The following is a 20,530-nucleotide window of genomic DNA, read 5'->3' as shown; positions in this document are numbered from 1 at the left end:
TTCCAAGGGGCAGGTAGAGAAGCCCGGAAAGCTGCATTCGGCCCCTGAGCCTGTGGCCCCCCACGCCTGCTCAGGGGACAGCAAAATAGCATATGAACAACACAAAGGTAACGCCAGTTTTCAAAAGCCTCGTCTGTTTTGGCTTCTCTGCAAGGAGCCTGGGAGCTGCAGATAGGAGAGCATGCTGAGAAGCTGGAAGAGGCATTCTCACAAAGTGCAATTCCCAGACTACCTTGAGGAAGCAGTTACCATGAAAACAGTTTATGTCGGTAACACGTCCGTGTCCTAACCTAAAATCTGTCTCTCCAGTACGTAATGCAAAGATGGGGAACCTCTGGCTCTCAAGATGTTACTGGTCTGCAGCACCCGTAATCTCTGACCATTGGCAATGCTGGCTGGGGCCGATGGAGTCCAGCAACATCTGGAGGGTGCCCTGTTTCCCCTCCCTGTTTTGGACTTACCCAGCGCAGTGGGTCAAATAGGGGACTTGAACTTGGATCGCATGAGTTCAACTCCTAGCTCAACTATGGACTTCACTCCGTGAACTCCATCAACTCCCCCATCTCTCAAGCTCAGCATCCTTGTCTGTAAAATGGGAACGATAACAACCTACCTCACAGGAGTGTTGTGAGGACGAACGCCACCAGGCACACTAAAAGTGCTATGTAACTGAAAAGTGGTAATAGCCTGGGGGGTGGCCCACGGGGGTCTGCTGCGAGGTGCTAGGGTGGGGCTGGGGGCACCTCACCCGAGTACTTGCCGCCCTTGCTGCGCTTGATGAAGCAGAGAAGCACCAGAACCAGGATAAGGAGGACGATGGCGCTGACAAAGCCGATGAACCAACCTTCCGCAGCAAAGCTCTTCTGGAAATCCTCAGCAACTGCAAAGAGCACAGAGAGGAAATTAATGTTATAACTTTTGAAGCCGGTGAACTCTGAAGTGCTTTCGCCTGTTGCACAGCTTAGCAGAGTACTGCAGCGTTTCTTAGGCAACACTTGAGATTGCCCAGGCAGGAAGACGATCAGGAACAAAGACTGACGACTACTAGTAATTTGATTCTTGTAGTTTATTATACACAGCAGTAAACATACAAGTCTATCTACAAGTTACTATTTTACAACACAAAGTGCTGGGCTGGGGCCCACCTGTTATATTCAATGCTTTAATGCTTTGCCCATCTCTAAATTCTGACTCTTGAGAGACGTTCCTCCAGAAAACATCTGACTGGAATGTGGAATTTCCCCATGATGGTGGAAATCCACCAAGTAAAAGTATGTCAACATCAGACTGCAGAGAGAACAACTTACTGTTATCTTGGCAGAGCCGCACTAACTCCTAGAGAAGACCTAGGTTCTTACCATATACCCCTGAACAACCTGGGCTCAAATAGCACCTGCTGATACACACACACACACACACACACCAGCTGATTGTGTGTGTGTGTTTTCAGACTGGGGGATTAGACCCATCTTCATGCAGCAGCGTATAGGAAAGTACATTCTGCTCATACATGGAGCAGGTCATTCTAGGAAATGCCACCCATATTATGCTGGTTCTTAAATGGAGGAGCTTGTCTTATTAAACACACACAAACACAGGCACATACCCCTCTACATCCAAAAATTTACAAAATCTGCTCCACGCACCTGGGGTTAAGGGTTCATTGGCTCCTGCTAGAATACTTCCTCAGAAATGCTGGAGCCATTTGCACCTAACAGTGGGCTGGGTCACTAGTTTCTCTCAAAAGAGAAACATCACTTTTCTGCAATGTTCTCATCAGTATTGTGAGTGGACCAGCTGGTTGGGAAGGGCTCTCCGCCCATGTGTGGCAGATAGGGGCATTTACTCACGAATTCAGGAAAGAGCAGCATGGTTAGAACAGCAGCCCGGAGTCCTCCCTAACCAAGCACCATCTCTATATGAGCAGATGGGCCTTTGCAGCCCCATATTGCGAAAAATCAGCTGGCTGCTAATGACTCAAGAGGCTGCCTGCAACCCTCCACATACAGGCAATTCAAAGATACGTAGGAAGCTGCCTTATATGGAGTAAAGGGATTAGTCCATTCAGCGCTGTCTACGCCAGGGTTGGGGAACTTGTAGACCTTGGCTGGAGCCCACTCCAGTGACTGTTGGGCATGGTGGGTGGGGCTTGTGTGATCTGGAGTTCAACAACATCTTGAGAGCCACAGAATCCTTGCCACTACTCTAAGCTGACTGACAGTAGCTCTGCAGAGGGGTCTTTATCCAGCCCCCTCTGGATTTATGAGGAATTGAAACTGGAACCCTCCATGTGCAAAGTGTGTGTCTACCATTGAGCTACAGCCATTTCCTGCATCCATGGGTCTACTCAGAAACCCCAAACATGGGGGGCTTACACATTAGCTAACAGCTTGAGAGAACAGAATGGTTTTCACCAACACACATACCAAGATGTTTAAGCAAGCACCAGACAAATGCATCTGTGCTATCCCATTCCCACAGCTTGGGGAAAAGGCAGCGGAAAGCAAGCAATATAATAACAAATAATGAAGATTTCTCTTATAAAATCTCCTACTCCCCCCTCCAAAAAGCTCTCCTGATCTAAGTCAGTACAAATCTAAATATAGCCATTGCTCTCAGAAGTAGGATTGTCTTCCTAAAATTCACTCTCCTGCCATATAAACCAGCAGCCTCTTGTCCCTTTGTCTACATGGCAAGAGGGAACAATGACTCTCTTATCTTCTTTGCTGTGGCTTTAAAAATATTTCAAGACAGCAATCAAATCTCCACCTTCCCCATCTTTCCCAAGCCTAGAGACACAACCAGCTCCTTTCAGCATCACTTCCCAAGTCTCCACGAGTATGAATCTGACATTTTTGTCAGATCACAGAAGGCCCTTCCTCCACTTAAAAGATGTCACATTTAATAGTGACAACCATAAATAATACATTACAATGCCTAATAAAAAGCCTGAGAAACCAGGAGGGAGGCAATGCTCAAAAGATAAATGCAAGAGGGCAATACAATCAAAGTCTTTGAAAATATAATTGATAGATTGTGAACCACTAGCTGTGAATTGACTCCACACACACACACACACACACACACACACACACACACATACAAGCTCCTGTAACATCATCTTCAGGAACAATTTAATGAAGACTGGAGAAGAGCCCTTCAGTTTGAAAGTATCAGGTCTGATCCTAATGTGGTTTTTTCTCCATTAAAAAATTGCCAGTGGAGGAAGACCCTTCCCTTTTAAAAGGCAGGCTAAAGTTGCTCTCTCCTCCAAGGCAGCTACTTCATAGAATCATAAAACTGTAGAGTTGAAAGGGACTGTGAAACCCCCCTGCAATGCAGGAATCACAACTGAAGCATCCCTGACAGACGGCCTCCCAACTTCTGCTTAAAAACCTCCATTGAGCAGGGCTGGCCCACCCATGAGGCAAGGTGGCCACCTGGGGTGGCAGAATCTGCAGGGCAGCAGACCCAGCCTCCAAGGAACGCATTGCTCACTGCTGCTGCTGCAGCGGCAGCGATATCTGCAGCAATGCTCCTTGAAGGCCACATTTGCCTCCTCCTCAGTAGCTCCCCACCTTGCTGCCTCTGCAGTGGCCTCTCAGAAAACAGCTGGCAAGGCTGGTCTTCCCCTCCCACCCCTAGGGAGGAAATGGATGGGGCCACCCTCTGAGATCTTCTGAGTTCTGCGCCCACCTGGCATCATTCAGAGTAGGCCCCTTCCCGTGACAGCCTTCGACTCTCACTTCACCCATCAAGTAGGGATCCTGGTGACTCAAGGGGCACAGGATCCCTCACTCTGCCTTAGTGCATCTTTTTCTATTATTCTACTATTCTAATAATAGTGGCAAGAAATTGGAAGAATGAAATCTTACCAACGATTACAGAGTGGCAAATCCTTATGATACCTGCAACTAGCAAAATTAACTGAAAAAATTAGAGGAATGTCAAACCAGAAGGTATTTAGGGAATGGAAAGTATTTAAGGAATACTTAAAAATGTACTCTACGAACGATAAGATACTTGCAGAAATAGAGTGATACTGGTAACCAAGAATTACTTGAAATACAATAGTGAATTATATGTCTATATACAAAACAAAGTAATCATAGAATCATAGAGTTGGAAGAGACCACAAGGGCCATCGAGTCCAACCCCCTGCCAAGCAGGAAACACCATCAGAGCACTCCTGACATATGGTTGTCAAGCCTCTGCTTAAAGACCTCCAAAGTAGGAGACTCCACCACACTCCTTGGCAGCAAATTCCACTGTCAAACAGCTCTTACTGTCAGGAAGTTCTTCCTAATGTTTAGGTGGAATCTTTTCTTGTAGTTTGGATCCATTGCTCCGTGTCCGCTTCTCTGGAGCAGCAGAAAACAACCTTACTCCCTCCTCTATGTGACATCCTTTTATATATTTGAACATGGCTATCATATCACCCCTTAACCTCCTCTTCTCCAGGCTAAACATGCCCAGCTCCCTTAGCCGTTCCTCATAAGGCATTGTTTTCAGGCCTTTGACCATTTTGGTTGCCCTCCTCTGGACACATTCCAGTTTGTCAGTGTCCTACTTGAACTGTGGTGCCCAGAACTGGACACACTACTCCAGGTGAGGTCTGACCAGAGCAGAATACAGTGGCACTATTACTTCCCTTGATCTAGATGCTATACTCCTATTGATGCAGCCCAGAATTGCATTGGCTTTTTTAGCTGCCGCATCACACTGTTGACTCATGTCAAGTTTGTGGTCAACCAAGACTCCTAGATCCTTTTCACATGTACTGCTCTCAAGCCAGGTGTGCAAATAATACAGATATTATAAGTGGTATAATGAGAATTATTGGAAGTTATATATTTTAATTTGTCATGTAAGTGTAATATATTGTATTTGTTTATGTTTGTTTTTCTATTCTTATTTCATTGTTTTTATTCATTTGTATTATTTTCTGTATTATATGTTATGTCATGTATGTTATGTATCTCGTGTATATTTGTCTATATGAAAATTAATAAAGATTTCCTAAATTTTTTTGTTTAAAAAATCCATCTTTTTCTTTGTAGTAACCAAGCTGCAATAAATCTCTTTGATATCGTTCCTCACCTTTTGGTCTTGTTATTGCTCACTGATCCAGCAAAAGAACCACTCTTCTTAGCAATGCAACCCCTTGGTCCGAAATACCACTTACCTACGCCACTAGTTTCAACCTCTGTCTCCCAGATGGTCTGATCCTCCCCAGTGCGGTGCGCTTTCACAAGCCGGACCCGATACTGCTTGCCTGGCTGCAAGTCTGCGATGCTGAAGGATCCCTGGCTGGAGCTGGCATCCCCTACGGTTCGCCACGATTCTTTATCTGCTTGGAAAACAGGGAGAGACAGGGGGAAACCAGACTGTGCGTTCAGTCCCCTGGGCAGCCACACCCTTTCACCTGAATCTGGGTTAGGTGAAGTCAGCGTGAGCAAACCTGACCTTTTCAGCCTTTCATTTCCCCAAGCTTAAGTTCGGTTCTCCATGTTTCCACATAATTGTTTGTTTTATTTTTTTAAATGCTTGTAAGATTCAACAGTGGTTTAGTGTGAACATTTTATAAGCAATATTGCAAAGCATGTTTTCCCTAATATTAACACTTTCCCTAAAGGAATGCATTTTTGTATGTTATTTTCACTAATATATGCATTGCATGCACCTCGATAATAAGCCTCTTATAATAAACCTCTTATACACATTACTTCCTGCCAACCTAGCAGTTCAAAAGCACGTCAAAGTGCAAGTAGATAAATACGTACCGCTCTGGCGGGAAGGTAAACAGCATTTCCGTGCGCTGCTCTGGTTCACCAGAAGCGGCTTAGTCATGCTGGCCACATGACCCAGAAGCTGTATGCCAGCTCCCTCGGCCAGTAAAGCGAGATGAGCACCGCAACCCCAGAGTTGTTCACGACTGAACCTAACAGTCAGGGATCCCTGCACCTTTACACATTGCTTGGCTGGAGTACTTCCTTGCAATTTTCAGTGAATGTGAATGTCAAAGGGTGGTTGTGTTTTGGCTTGTGCAGTGTTTTTTGGACAGTGTGAATTCAGTAGACTTTACTTCAAATGCAAACTTAATTGTACTTCTCCCCCATCTCTAGCTAGAACAGGCATGGCCAAACTCGGCCCTCCAGATGTTTTGGGACTACAACTCCCATCATCCCTAGCTGACAGGACCAGTGGTCAAGGATGATGGGAGTTGTAGTCCCAAAACATCTGGAGGGCTGAGTTTGCCTATGCCTGAGCTAGAAACTGGCCTGCTGATGCTGCCCAGCAGACACTAAGAGCACAGGCTGATTTGTATGCTGCCTTTCCTCTCCTTAAAAAGTGTACATATAACTATGTTATTTCAGAATTTAAGGACCAACCTCCACTCTCCAAGTTGTTGACTAAGACACTGTCAGTATTGTTACTAAATGCCATCAATATTATTCTGTTCTCAGATGCTCAGACGGGCTCATGACATCTGTTGCTGGCTTTGGAGGATTTTTGCGAGAAGAATTTGTTCATGCCAAGAGCAAAATTATTGGGAAATATCCATCATCACACTAGCAGAAGAGGAATGGAGGATAGTCTTCTGCTCCATCCCATCCCTGCCTGCAGAAAGGGCATTGTGTGTCAGAGCAGCAATTAATTAGCTCCCACGCACTCAAGCAGCTTTCTCTTCAAAATCCTCCTTTGCAAATATTGCTGTTTATCAATACTCGGTAATGCGAATATTTCACTTCAGTGTATAAATGACTAACATTTATGCCATTTGCCTAACTTGATGAAGAAGGATGATAAGTATGTCCAAAATCTATTCACTAAACTATTCACCTTTTAGAGGTTGAACACTGAATTCTAATCATCAAGAATGCTGAGATGGGAAGATCTGCGCTGTACCTGTGGTCCTCCAGATGCTGTTGTCTACAAACACCCTTCGTCCCTAACCCACTGGCCAAGCGGCCTGGAGCTCATGGGAGTTGGAGTCCAAAAACATATGGAAGGTCACCAAGGTTCTCCAGCCCTGCCCTGTGCTCTTTTTGTTTCAGTAGCAAAGAGAATCCACATTTTCAACAGCAAGTGTCCATGCCTGCCACTTTTTCCAGGTTCTAGCAACACAGTCCATTTTCTGTTGGCAGGGAAGATTAAAACCAGTGCACACTGCTAAATGTGCAGGATATTTATGGACTTGGTTGACCGATGGAGTCATCTGGTGGCTATGAGAAAGCCTCTATCCTTCCTTCTCAATTACCACACCTGTAAAATTACAGTAAGTAGCATCTCAGTTTCTCTGGTGGCACGAAGACCATGAGAGAAGGGAAAGTTGCTGTGGTTTCCCCTCCCACCCACCACCCACCTCCTTCTCCAAAGGGCCACAGCCCACCTTTGCTTGCTCTTACCAGTCTTGCTCATAAGATGGACTTTGATTTCCACATCTCGCTGGTTGGGACGTGGGGTCCAGACGATGGTGGTGTAGTTCTTCCCTGTTTCACCCAAACTGATATTCATAAAGCTCAGGTTCACTGGGCATGGAGGCAGAAAGAAAAACAAGGTTGCAGAGGAATTTATTAACATTTCAATGCCTTCCTTAAGAAGACAACAGAAAGCAATGCCTGATTAACTCCATGGAGCAGGGACGAGGAATCTATGGCTCTCTAGACCAGTGTTTCCCAACCGGTGTTCCGCGGCACACTAGTGTGCCGTGAGACACCGGCTGGTGTGCCGTGGGAGGAAGGCGGGCGAGTCGGGCGGTGAGAGGCGGCGGCGGCGGCGAGGATCCGCGTCGAGCCGGGGGCGGCTCCGCGGTGGTGGTGCCGAGCGGCGGGGCAGCGCGCGCAAAAGGGAGGAGCGCGAGACAGCGGAGGAGGAGGAGGCCGGCATGTCTGGGCAGCAGCAGCAACAACAGCAGCAGCAACTCCCCCCGCCGCCCCCTCCTCCGCCCGCTATCGCCGCCGCCGCCTCAGCTGCCCTCGCTCTGCTGCCTCCTCCCACCCCGGCAAGGGGGAGGGAAAAAACTTTCGCTTTTGTGCGTCCCTCCCGGCGTGACGCTGCGCGCTGACGTCACGGGGCGGGGCTTTAATGGTGGTGTGCCGCGAGATTTTTTTCCGGCTAACAGGTGTGCCGTTGCCCAAAAACGTTTGGGAAACACTGCTGTAGACATTGCTGGATGGCAGCTCCCAACATCCCAGATGATTAGCCTTACTGGCTGGGGACCAGTGGGAGTTGAAGCCCAAGGGCATCTGTAGGGCCACAGCCCCCCCCCCAGCCTTGTTACAGAGCCCTCCATAGAGAAAAACAACATAATCAAGGCAGAAAAAGCATCTGGAAGTGATACCCTATGATCCCATGCATGGATTGATCTTCTCTGCCCATCATCCTGAAATTCTGCATGGAAAAAACCACAGATAAATCTGGAACATGGCATAGATTTTTGTTTTCTGAGAATCATTGATTCTGAAGGGAGTGGGGAAGGTAACCAAGATAAAGTGCTGCTTTCCTTTCTTTCTGCTTCCAAGAGTGATAGATACTTCTGGCTGTGGAAGTCTGAAACTGGGGGTCCTCCAAGAACTAAGGTGGAGCTTTTTAAGCTCATATGGCAGAGCAAAGGGGACCTGCCACCCTTACTGGAGCAGGTTGTGAGTCAGATGTGGAGAATGTGGCGGACTGTTGCTTTTGCAGCAAGCACTCACTTGGTTGTGAGCAGGTTGCGGCACAAGTGATGGCACCAGCAGCCTCTATTGGCATTACTGGTTCTACCACCCAGAACCCATGTTGCAATGCAGCCACATGAAATGAAAGTAGCACTTCTTCCTGCACCTCAAAAGCACCGTTTAGTAAGGGCTGTCTCCCCTTAGGCAATCCCACTCCATGGTAGAAAGCTTGTCACCCAGCAGAGATCTTGCTGCATGAGCCACCACTGCTTGCTCTCGTGTTCCAAGCAGTCCGGCCCCAACGATGACAAGCAATCAGAAATGTAGTTCTTTATTGGCAAAGCACTCGATCGCATCAGTTTCTAAGGTGCAACAAATATACACACTACTCCTGCTACTTAGCTAGCTAGGAAGCTACTTCTTCAGACTTTTACTCTAATTTGCAGCAACAATGCAACCACACCCCACTCAGCTCACCTAAACCCCCTCATCTGATATAGTGTGTACAAGCAAGTGGCAACCTATAGTGGTGGCGGCTCCAGCTGCTCCTGTCGCTTTAAGCCCCTCCTTGTCCTCCACACTTGGAGACAGGGTGGGAGAGGATGGAGATTCTAATGGGCCTGACTCTCTCTGGGCCTGTCTCTTTGGCCTCTGCGCCTTGCTACAACTCTGCCCCTGCCTCCTTCTCCCAGACTCTTCCCTCTTCCTCTTCCTCCACCCCCAGCTCCTGTCAGGCAGCTGTCAGCGACTCCCAGCCAGTTGCCAGAAACATACAAAGACAAGGGAATGTTTCTCTTTTTATTCAGTACTTACAGAGAGAGGCTATAGAACCCAGCCTCTGGATAATGGTGTTGTCCCTAGTGAATCTCCATCCCTCATCCCTTCCACCTCCCCATTCATCACTTCTACAGGTGCTGCTCCACGCCCTCCGCTTTTGAGCCCTTTGCTCTCCTACTTTCAAGGTTCGCCGGGTTCTGGGAGGTGGGGTCTGGAATGCTTTCTAAAGACACTGTGTCTGTCAGCTGTTGCCCACCTGCTGCTGCTGCTGCTGCTGCTTCCTCCTCCTCTCCCATTATTTCCCAACTTTTCCCTCATCTGCCTCTGAGCTGCGACCTCCCTCAGACCCCTGTTGTAAATCTAAGCTGTCTTCCTCTCCCTCCTCCCTGGAAGGGTCAGGCTGGGGAGGCGGTCTCCACCATTCCTCCTCTGCCCGGTCCCCGACAGCTCCTGCCTCACGAGTGGCACAGAACCCCATAAGTCACTGGCTCCTTGCCCTGGATCATCCTCCTACCCCATGGCTCTTCTGTCCACCCCTCAGATGCCTGCCCATTCCTAACATCTTGGAACCATTGCTCTTCCCTTGGAATCCACAGATCTCTGGATCCAAACAATTTTGCCCAGTCTTCTGCCTTGCTCCCTGTCTCCCCTCTCTTACTGACCACTGCTACTAAGCCAGTGGTAAATTCTGAACTGCAGGAACTTGTCATGACAACCCCCATAACTGAACCACCAAGGTGAGTCCAAAATGCACATTGCTATGCTGATGCATTACACACACACACACACACACACCGCACAAGAACAGCACCAGATAGCACAATACCCCCTTTTTGGAATGAACTGACCATCATAGAATTACTGAGCTGGCCTCATTCTCTGACTTCCTCTAGACTAGTAGTACAAACAATAGTTCAACTTGAAAGCTTTGTCACCACCTCATTCACATGAATTGTCTGTCAAAGAAAAGTCTGCCAATTGTGGAGAAAGGCAGAGGCAATCTTCACACAACAGGAGAAGATCTCCTAGTTCCTCAGACAAGAAATCAAGAAAGAAAGCCTGGTCTTGAAGTATCACCTGACCAATTATGTTCTATTGGTGCAAGAAGGTTTCCTTGGTTGACATGGAGGGTTCCTGCAGTTTGGGGGGGGCATGCAGAGTGAGTCTTTGTCTGACATCCCTCAGGACACCAGTTTAAGACCCAGGGGGGATTCAAGTCTTAATACTTGTTGTTGATCATAGAGGCAGCCTTGTTGCAAAGCAATGTATTACCTCCAGGCAATGGATCATGGATGCCATGAAACATATCATTCTGACTAGCAGAGTACAAACCTGCTAGAAAATTCTCCATTGGAATGCTGAAGCAATGGAAGAATATTTCCTATATTCATCAGTGAGAAAGCAATGTTACACCTTGGATCTTCTGCCTCAAGTACTCAGCTTATTCACACATGAACGAGGCTCAGGCTTGCATGTTTACCCCCATGCGGCCCCTTTATTTAGTTACTTCTTTCATGGGGGCAAACCATAGTTTACCACTATGTCAGAAACAGGAAACTATGGCTTGCACTTCCCCTTCCAAATCGAAACTGCAAATCAGCTTCAAATCATGGTTTATCATGCACAAACCAAAGCATGTTGGTTAGGATGAAATGACAAAGCACTCTGTTGCTGAAGAGGGAGAAACTAACTGATACAGGGCACAGGAGGGGACGAGAGCGCATGCAGGACTTGTTCACATAGTGCTTTATCACTTGATGTTACTTCTGAAACAAGCCATAATTATCTATTGGCCCTTGATCCTGCAAGTCCCTGACCTTCATGTTGGGATCAACACAGGACTCACTCTCTTTGCATGTGGCGTATGGACATCAGGTATGCCTACTGAGTCCCCCACGAAAGCCTTTGTCTGGGAACCTTTGTCTAAAAGCTGTGCCAGGGACTTTGAACCTTATTACCAACAACATAAAAGAAGGTCAGTGAGAAACCTTGAGTACATTTAGCAAAACCTGGAGGGCCAAAGGTTCTCCATCTCTGACCCAGAACATACAGCCGTATCCTATAATCTCTGAGTGGGAATACAATTTCTATTTGAATTTCAAGAGTATTTTTTTTAAAAGGAGCACACACACTATCACCAATCCAGCAAACAAATACATCAAGGATTATTCAAAAGTCCTCCTCACGACCTGTTCTTATTCTTTTCAAAGGCACCTACTTTAACTTACAAAAAACAAAAACGGCAAACTATGGGGGGCCATGGGAGCAGCGCCCAAGGGCCAGGCTATGGCAGGGGGTGGGGGTGGCCTTGCCCCAGTTTTGTGCTCCTCGTCCTATGCAGGGAGTTTGTGCAACCTCCACAGGAAACATCTTCTCTTTCTCTCCCTGGGTTTGACAGGGATGGAGGAGCCTGTGTGGCCCTCTGGATGCTCTTGAACTCAACTCCCATCAGCACCAGAAAACATAGCCAGTGATCCGGGATGACAGGAGTTGTTCAACAATATCTGGAGGGCCACAAGTTCCCCCTGGAGGGCGTATCCATAAGGCTTCACTTACCTGACTCGCGCATTGCATGCTCTTCCAGAACAAATGGCTCCCCTGGCCCCACACTGGTTTCTGCCCATAAGTACAACTTGTAGGGAGTATGGGGGGCAAGGTCAGTGAGATTAAAGTCATTGTGTTCAGCACTGATGCTGTAGGAGGTGGATTCCAGCGCCGTCTGGTTGGCTGTCTGGTTGGCTAGGCGCAAGAAGGCAGAGAGGGTTGGAGCATTAACAATTAGGGTTGTCACTATTAGTTGTCACTACTGGCAGTATTACAAGTAACAGTAGCAGCAGTATGCTTAAAAACACAATCTATACTCCCACATCCAAAGTACAGTATGCTTTATTTTTACTAATAATATTTTGGGCTGTTTTTCTGGACAAATGCCCACTCAAATGCCTCTCAAGCCCCCTAGTATTCCACAGACCAACCTCACTGCAAGCGGCCAGACAAACGCTTCCACGGACTCACCTTGCTGGAAGGCCAACTTGTATCTCAGCAATTTCCCATTGGGGAATTTGGGGGGCGTCCACTCCAGTTTCAGTGCCGTATCCGAGATGCAGTCCAAGTGGAAGGATGCTGGGGGACTGGGCACTGTGTGTGGAGGCAGAGAGAGAAAAGGAGAATGAAGATAGTGAGAGGAAGCATTTGGGAAGAGGTGGGCCACATGTGGTGAAAAGAAACACTCCCATTTCAGAGGTTTCTGGGGGCTAAAAAGCTGAAAGTGAGCACCAAGAGACCAGACTGCTACCCCTGGATGTGGGAAGCCCAGGTTCATATCCCAGCTCAGGCTCAAAGTTCACTGGATTACCTTGAACAAGTTATTATCTCTCAGCACAACCTTTTACAGTGGTACCCCGCAAGACGAACGCCTCGCAAGACGGAAAACCCGCTAGACGAAAGGGTTTTCCGTTTTGGAGGCGCTTCGCAAAACGAATTTCCCTATGGGCTTGCTTCGCAAGATGACAGCCCATAGGGAAATCTCCGGGACAGCGGGGAAGCGCAGCGCATCTTCCCCACTGTCCTCGGACCTCCTCCCGCCGCCAGGCATCGGAAGGAAGCTCCGATGCCCGGCGGGGGGGGGAACGTCTCCTCCCGCCGCCGGGCATCGGAAGGAAGCTCCGATGCCCGCGGGGGGGGGGGAACGCCTCCTCCCGCCGCGCGGCATCGGAACGAAGCTCCGATGCCCGGCGGGGGGGGGGGAACGCCTCCTCCCGCCGCGCGGCATCGGAACGAAGCTCCGATGCCGGGCGGGGGGGGGGAAACGCCTCCTCCCGCCGCGCGGCATCGGAACGAAGCTCCGATGCCGGGCGGGGGGGGGAACGCCTCCTCCCGCCGCCAGGCATCGGATGGCTTTCCTGAAGACTTGGGGTGGGAGGAGGGTTTTCCTTCCCACCGCCAACATTCAGAATGCTGTTCTGAATGTTGGCGGTGCGGAGGAAAAACCCTCCTCCCACGCAAGCCCCGGGAACAGAGGGAAAGCGCTGCGCGCCTTCCCCTCTGTTCCCGTACCTGTCCTGAAGGCTTGCGGTGCGGAGAAAAGCCCTTCTCCGCACCGCCAGCCTGGCAAGCGGTTTCCCTAGGAACGCATTAATTGATTTTCAATGCATTCCTATGGGAAACCGTGCTTCGCAAGACGAAAAACCCGCAAGAAGAAAAAACTTGCGGAACGAATTAATTTCGTCTTGCGAGGCACCACTGTACAGAGGATTAACAAGCTCCATCTTAGTTAAACAATGGGATAATGTTTCAGCTTCCTTTCTAAAGTATCATTAGATTATCTCATACCCAATTACATAAACAATCAACAACAACATGACCTTGCAGATGCAACAAGGAAACTGCTTCCTTGAAACATATGTTTATACAGTGTTCAGTTCTGGAAATGTTTTTTGGGGGAAAGTATTAGGATGAATAAATATCATTGTGGGGAAAGAATTAAAAATTTCAGAAGATAACATCAGCTTAAACTATAGTTTAACCGTAATATATGGGGCTTGACAATCAGTCAAAATAAATGGATTCTCTGTGCCCTTGAATCTGCAAAAACATTGATATTGATACATTGGAAGGACCAACGTCCAGCCCTCTTCAGTCAGTGGATAGATGAGAGGGCAACTCATGAACAGATTGCTTTCAGATGAAGATTATTGCTTGGGGAAATTTAATGATATTTGGAAAGTATTTGTCAAAACCATAGTGACACATGAATACAGTAACTTAAGGGAAACAATTAGTTTATGCAACTACACATATACAATATAGTTCTGTAACCTTAATTATATTTTATGGTTATTTTGTTATTGCAGTTTTCCTCAGTTTTTAAAAATGTTGCAATGTATCCTTCTTTTTCCCTTTAAACAACAACAACCTACTACAGAGGACTGTTGTAGGATAAAATGAGGTTACCCAACGTGTTACGCTGAGGTTTGCTGGAATTTTTGTTGTTATTACTGTTATAATTTCTGTATGCTTTGGTACTTGCATCTAACAAAACAAGGACAGAGAATGCGGTGGGAGGGCTCAGCCCCTCGAAGGAAGAGGAGCATAAAGTTAGCAGCAGGTTAGCCATATGCGTTGAGGGGAAGATCAAATGTGGGCGGTTTGAGGGTGATGGACTTCGGTCTCTTACCTCCCTCCGGGGTGTTGAACTCCAGGGCCTCATTGCGGGGTCCTTCGGCCTGCCCATTCAGCACACTCATCTGAAGTCGGTACCGGCTCCAGGGCCTGAAGCCCCCCAGGGTGACTTGAGACACATCCCCTTCAATCTCCAGGTCCCCATGGGGGTGGGGGTGAAGGTAGACCTGGCGATGGCTGTGCTCTGCCATGGTCCCAAAGTTTGAATAATAAATCTGGGGAAGGGGGAGAGAGAGGAACAGAGATTTTACCCCCAGTTCTGTTAGCCACACATGCACTCACAGTTGTTTGGTTCTGGCACCCTTTGTGCAAAGTGCCTCTTGCCATGTGCAGACTGCCTCCCTCCAAGAAGAAGGTTTTTTAAAAAACCTGATGGGATGTACCTTTGATCATGTAAAGAGTGATTTTGCCATTTTAATGGTACATAGATTTAAAAAAAATATTCTTATTATTATTCCCCACCTTTTCTCCTGACAGGGACTCAAGGCAGCTTATAGATAAAATAAGAACAGTTTAATCTATAGGGGCCCAGAATGTTTCTGAGCACATCTTCACTCTTTCTCAAAGGGCCTTTTTTAAAAAAAGCAAGGAAGCAACATTTTATCCTGGCGTTCAGTGCAGTGAATGTGGTAGCTGGGCAGAAGGATGAAATTCTGGCTGGGACAGTAAAATTATTGTGAGTTGGCAGAGCTGTTTTGCATTGTACTGAAATCCTTTAGGCCAGTCAGGTGTGTGTACACTCAACTAATTTTTTTTAAAAAAACACACACACAACAATAATTCTGCAGCAAAGTACTGTATTCCAAATTCTGCACCACAATTTGCTTCCATAAATTTCTCTTATTTTGCTCTGATTTAGTCTGCAACGGCTTACTATTTTGAATAATTTAGGCTGCAATCCTATACCACCTGACTGGGAACCAGGTCTTATTGATCTCAGTGGGACTTCCTTTATGGTAGATATGTCAGTGACAGAGCAGCATTGTAATGGGTCCAGGGAAATTTATTTGAAGAGTGGGATGTAAGTTCTGAAAACAAACAAGTAAAAATGAACAGACCTCTGCAGATGCTGCCCCCACTCTGCTAGTGAGGTGAGGTTTTGCCCTTACCTTAAATCCCCTGAGGTGGCCGAAAATTTTCTGTCTGTGAAGCAGGGTCCAGGAAATCTTGATGGTTGTGCTGTTGATCACCATAATTCCCATATTCTCAGGGACGGCTTCGGGTACTATCGGGAGAGCAATTAATCCCATTCAGATGTGGCCAGGCAAGAAGAAGAGAGGGCCTGAGAGCTTGGGCAGGCCCAAAACGTTTCTCTACCTGAGACCAAACTGGCTGGACTGGCAGGCGGCTCTTACATCAAGGCTGGCACAGGGACAGTGCCCTCGGCTGCGCCTGAGGGGTGTCGACTAGGCTGAAGAGGCTGCCTTGGGCAGATACCTCACCATATGCAGCAGTGGCTCACCTGTGGCCCAAAGGTCCCAGAAGGCACTCAAAAATCACATTAAGGGCTCATCCACACTTCTGTTTGTCCCATGATTTCTAGTCAAGGGTGCAAGGGGGGGTGTTGTTTCTCCCCCCGCTTTCCCTGGGAAAACCCACTGTTTTCCTCAAGTCCTCAAAAACGTGTCAGCATTTTAGAGCAAATTTCTCCTGATACATATATTTCACTATGCAATTTTGCCTAATATACAAAGGTTTGCAAGTGATTATGCCTAATACAATGCATGTTATTTTCACTAATATATGATGTTTTATGCACACTTCCTCCTTGGAGAACTGTAGCACAAAATACAGAGACATGAAGCATGCAAATGACAGCTGCCTTTCAATTTGCATACTGCATATTGTTTCGGAAAGTACACTGCTGCTACCATGATATCTGTTGCTGCCACTGCTGCCCACATGTCCCGCTGTGCCATCACTGTGTGCCCTGCCATGTCTGCCACGGCTGAAGAAATAACACTGCCATTCATGCCAATTTCACACAAGACCCAAAATGGGCAGGATCTCACCCACAATCGTGTTGATTTCAATATGTCTGCTCGGAGTAGAGCTTGGCTGGCCACAACCCTGAATTAGGTAGGTTCACATTAAAATCTGAATGGAAGTGAGCTTCTCCCCCAAACCTAGCAACAGCAGAGCCACACTTTTTCTGACCCTAGTAAGACACCCATGATGAAATATGCCTTTTTGAAAAGGTGTTCTGCTGGCTTTAACCTGGCTTTGTTTGAGGTGTACCTACCTGAGGTGGCCTCGATGGGTAAAAACCCACGCTTGTCACTACATCTCCCCCTTCCACAATAGCAGCTCCCCCACTCCCATCTCACCTCCCTCCCCAGAGTAGCCAAGAGTGGTGTGCGGTTCAGGTCCTTTGCCAAAGCCATTCTGCGCCTGCACTTTAATCTCGTAGGGCGAGAAGACAGGGGTGTCCGTCACCACCACAGGGGGGCGCTCCACCTCCACCGTGTTCCATTTCTCGTGGTTCCGTGGTCGCCACTGCACAAGGTATTTCAGCACTGGGGCGTTCCACTCCCTGCGAGGCAAGGGCTGAAAGGGAAGGGGTGAGGGTGGGGTCAGAGGAGGTAAAGGAATGGGGAATAGCAATGCTGAGCATCAGAGCACCTGCGCTGGGTCAGGCCAGAGGCCCGTCTACTCCAAAAGCAGCCAGCCAGGTGTCTCTTAGTGCTCAGAAGCAGAGCAATAAACACATGGAGCTTCCCTTGCGGCTTCTCCCAGCTCTTTTTGCCTCTGTTCATGCAGCTGCCACTTTAAACCATCATGGCTAAGCTCTTTGGCTAAGACGTATCCTGCGTGAGATCGTGTGATCCTTGGGGGAGGGATCAGGGGGAAGCCACCTAACCTTACAGGCTGTTTTCATTTCATTTATTTATTTAATAAAATTTATACACTGTTTGATTGTAAAGAAAACTTCAAATAGTCTACAAAAAAAGACAAAACAATAAAATGGAGGGAAATTCACAACCATACTTTAAAACATACGAAAACAAAATTAAAATACTAAAACAGATTACAATCACCTCATCTGATGATAGTGAGTTCTGTACTAGTTATGGTTAAGTGATGAAGTACTTTTCTTTCCTTTATTTTGGCAAACCTGGTGTTGGGAGAAAATGGAAAAGCATTCCCCCTTTCACTCTGGACTTATCCACCCTTACCTGTAACCCCCTTCCGCCCAGGCGCAGGTCCAACGCTCCGTGTCCAAGCGCTTTCCCAGGAAAACCCGCTCTTTAAAGCTGAATCACAACAAATGGGTTTTCTGTGGATTGCCTTTTGCTCCAATTCAGGTTAAGGAGCAGGTTTTTGCAGGGAAAGCTTCAGTGACCTACTCAAGAAGCACCCAATGAGATTTGAATTCAGATTGCCTTGGCCTAGGTCTGCCATTTTAGCTGCTGTCTCTCCTTCAGCCCTGAGGCCACAGCACAACAGGCCCCAATCCTGCAGTGGGGATGCTTGAAATATATAAGGGAATTCCTTGTAGGCCTGCCAAGACAGCAGCTGGAGAACCATTGGTTTACTTTCAAATGCACAGAACAAGGAGCTCCTGTTCATGCCCACCCCAGACCTTTTCTCCACCTTCTTCCTCGGTTTGCATGCGCATACAAGAGAGAAGCCAGCAGAAGGATCACAGGAGGAACTGAGTTACCGGTAAAGGGATGTCTGGGTATGAGCTTGGCTGCCCCACCCGGAGAAGAAGGGAAACTGCTGCATCCTCTTCCCACGCCCGCCCACCCCTCCTAGTCAAAGGGGTGCATGAGCATTGGGGTCAGGAGAAAGGGCTTGACCAGCAGCCCAGACACTGGAAGCCTATCTTTCTAACTCCTGATGTGTGGTCTTAGCTCCAAAAGTCGGACACGGCCCCAGAGAAACATTGCGTCTGAAGTGCCACACTTTTCCAAGGGTCCAGCAGGGGGAGACCGTGGCTTAGAAGACCAAGGGGGCCCCACCTGAGGAAAGGCTCTATCTTCCCCACTCCATGCTAGGCTCCAGGGTCAGATTTACGAATAAGCTAAACAGGCTATAGCTTAGGGTCCCACTCTCTTGGGAGCCCCCCAAAAAATTAATGGGGAAAAACTGGATGTTCATTTCCAAAATATAAGATAAAAACAAATAAAATAAAACCTACATACAGTAACAGTGGAAAATGGCTTTAGATACCTATTAGGTCCATAAATTACCATAGCATATATTCAACACAAAAAACAGTGACAATTTGTTGTTGACAAAGGACAGCTGGACATATAAAGGGCCCCATGACCTTCAGTAGCTTAGGGCCTCATCAAACCTAAATCCGTCCCTGCTAAGCTCTGAACAATTATGGGGCCTGACACCTTTCTTCACTGACCTTTGGCTCTTGCGATTTTAATCACTGCCTAAAGCAGAAATTGAAAAGGCAATGCTTTCTTCCTCCAAGACTTCCCGCACAAGGAGGCAAACCTCTCAAGGTGCAGAAGGAAACAATATGGTTTGTTTTCAAGAGCACTCCATTTTTGCTGTTGTTATGCCTTAGTGGGTGTCAAGTGTAAGAACTCTTCATCAGAAACAATATGAACTTTTTGTCTCCTGAATCCTTGGGCTGGATTCAAGAACAGGGTTCATTTAGCAGAAGTAGCACAAGGAGTCCCACTGGCACAGTGGGGCTTTCCCCGCTCTCCTCCCCATGTGCCCCCACTTCCCCAATTCTACTCTGGAGGGTCAGGCGAACCCACAGAAGGAAGGAACATGGAGACTGTTTTCCTGTGGAGGTCGAAATGCTTGTGCTGATGGAACAATCTCTGCAGCACAACACTGAATTCTACCCTTTGTCTTTCTGTGTGATAAAATGGGTTTTATGTGCCCAGTTCTACCCTGTGCGAAAAATCCCACACAGGCTGAAATTTAAGCTACGAGATGCCAATGAGTAGAACTCCCCATCACTTCTTTTTACTCCCTCACTACTAACAAGAGACTGGTCCACTTGCTATCACCTGCTAAGCAAAGCAAAGGAGAACTTCCCAGCTAAATGCTTCTGTTCACAAAACTTCTTACGAGGCTATGGAACTTGCAACGCTTCTGGGCTTCTTTCCCAGTTTTACCCTGGGTTAAAGATCTCACTCTGGGAAGTCCCTCTAAGCTGAAACAAATACAACAGAGTTGGCTTTTTTCTTTACCCACTACAAAATAAGAGAATGTCTCGTTTGAGATGCAAAAAGTAATTTACTGCCCTGCATAAAGCATTCTTACACCTGAAACATGGAACAGCAGAAAACTGGAATGCTTTGGAAAATAAACCATACAAAGCTGTTCAGACCTTGTGATCTTCACCTCTTTGTTCCTGTTGGGGTCTGGAACAGGTGCTGTCCTTCCTTTTTCATCTCCCCACTTCACCACTTAAAATTTCTATGCTAGGATATGCTTCACCTGTAAATTTCAATCTACTGTGCCTCAATCAACTGTGCCTGGGTTGAAGCAGGGCAACCCAGAACTGAGGCTATGTAAAAATTAGTCACTTAAAACACTGCAAGGTTGTTATCCGGCCCACCCCCGACCCCTGCTGTGTTTCAAGCTCATTTCTTACACTTCTGTACACACCAAGTTGGGGGTGGGGATATTTTCACCCCATGCCCATGACCTGATTTGCTTCCCCACGCTGAACTCCAATCACTGGAGCTCTCAGCTGTGCATGTGGTGTCATCTGCGCATGCACAACAGCTGTCTCCAGCATGCACACCTCAACTTAACCACTCCTTTCATTTTCTAATTGAATGGAACCTGGTTTGAGGGAATGTGAATTCAATAGTATTCCTCAAAAAGCTGCAGAATACAATGGAGTGTGGCTAATGCCAGGGGTACTTCGCTTCAAACAACAGTGGGGGGGGGGCGCACTGGAGCTGGAGTAAATACTGATGTACACA

At 47.4% G+C, this 20,530-nt stretch overlaps 1 protein-coding gene across 15 annotated transcripts in view; it reads right to left on the bottom strand.

The window, feature by feature from the left end:
* Nucleotides 1–20,530, bottom strand: part of L1CAM (L1 cell adhesion molecule) — a 102,041-nt gene that overhangs the window by 12,366 nt on the left and 69,145 nt on the right. For 4 of the 15 annotated variants that reach the window (XM_083482767.1, XM_083482770.1, XM_083482771.1 and 1 more), the window contains 8 exons: nt 16,946–17,165; nt 15,728–15,843; nt 14,614–14,833; nt 12,453–12,575; nt 11,994–12,176; nt 7,410–7,532; nt 5,186–5,350; nt 749–880 (listed from right to left, as the gene is read on the bottom strand). In XM_083482767.1, coding sequence (XP_083338893.1) covers nt 749–880; nt 5,186–5,350; nt 7,410–7,532; nt 11,994–12,176; nt 12,453–12,575; nt 14,614–14,833; nt 15,728–15,843; nt 16,946–17,165 — 1,282 coding nt within the window. Of the gene's footprint in view, nt 1–748; nt 881–5,185; nt 5,354–7,409; nt 7,533–11,993; nt 12,177–12,452; nt 12,576–14,613; nt 14,834–15,727; nt 15,844–16,945; nt 17,166–20,530 lie in introns of all 15 variants that reach the window. The other 11 variants (XM_083482763.1, XM_083482765.1, XM_083482766.1 and 8 more) reach the window with 5 other exon arrangements.

This window comes from Podarcis liolepis (genome assembly GCF_965112155.1).
Source record: "Podarcis liolepis genome assembly, chromosome: 17".
NCBI classification, from domain to species: domain Eukaryota; kingdom Metazoa; phylum Chordata; class Lepidosauria; order Squamata; family Lacertidae; genus Podarcis; species Podarcis liolepis.
This window is presented reverse-complemented; position numbering and strand designations above follow the sequence as displayed.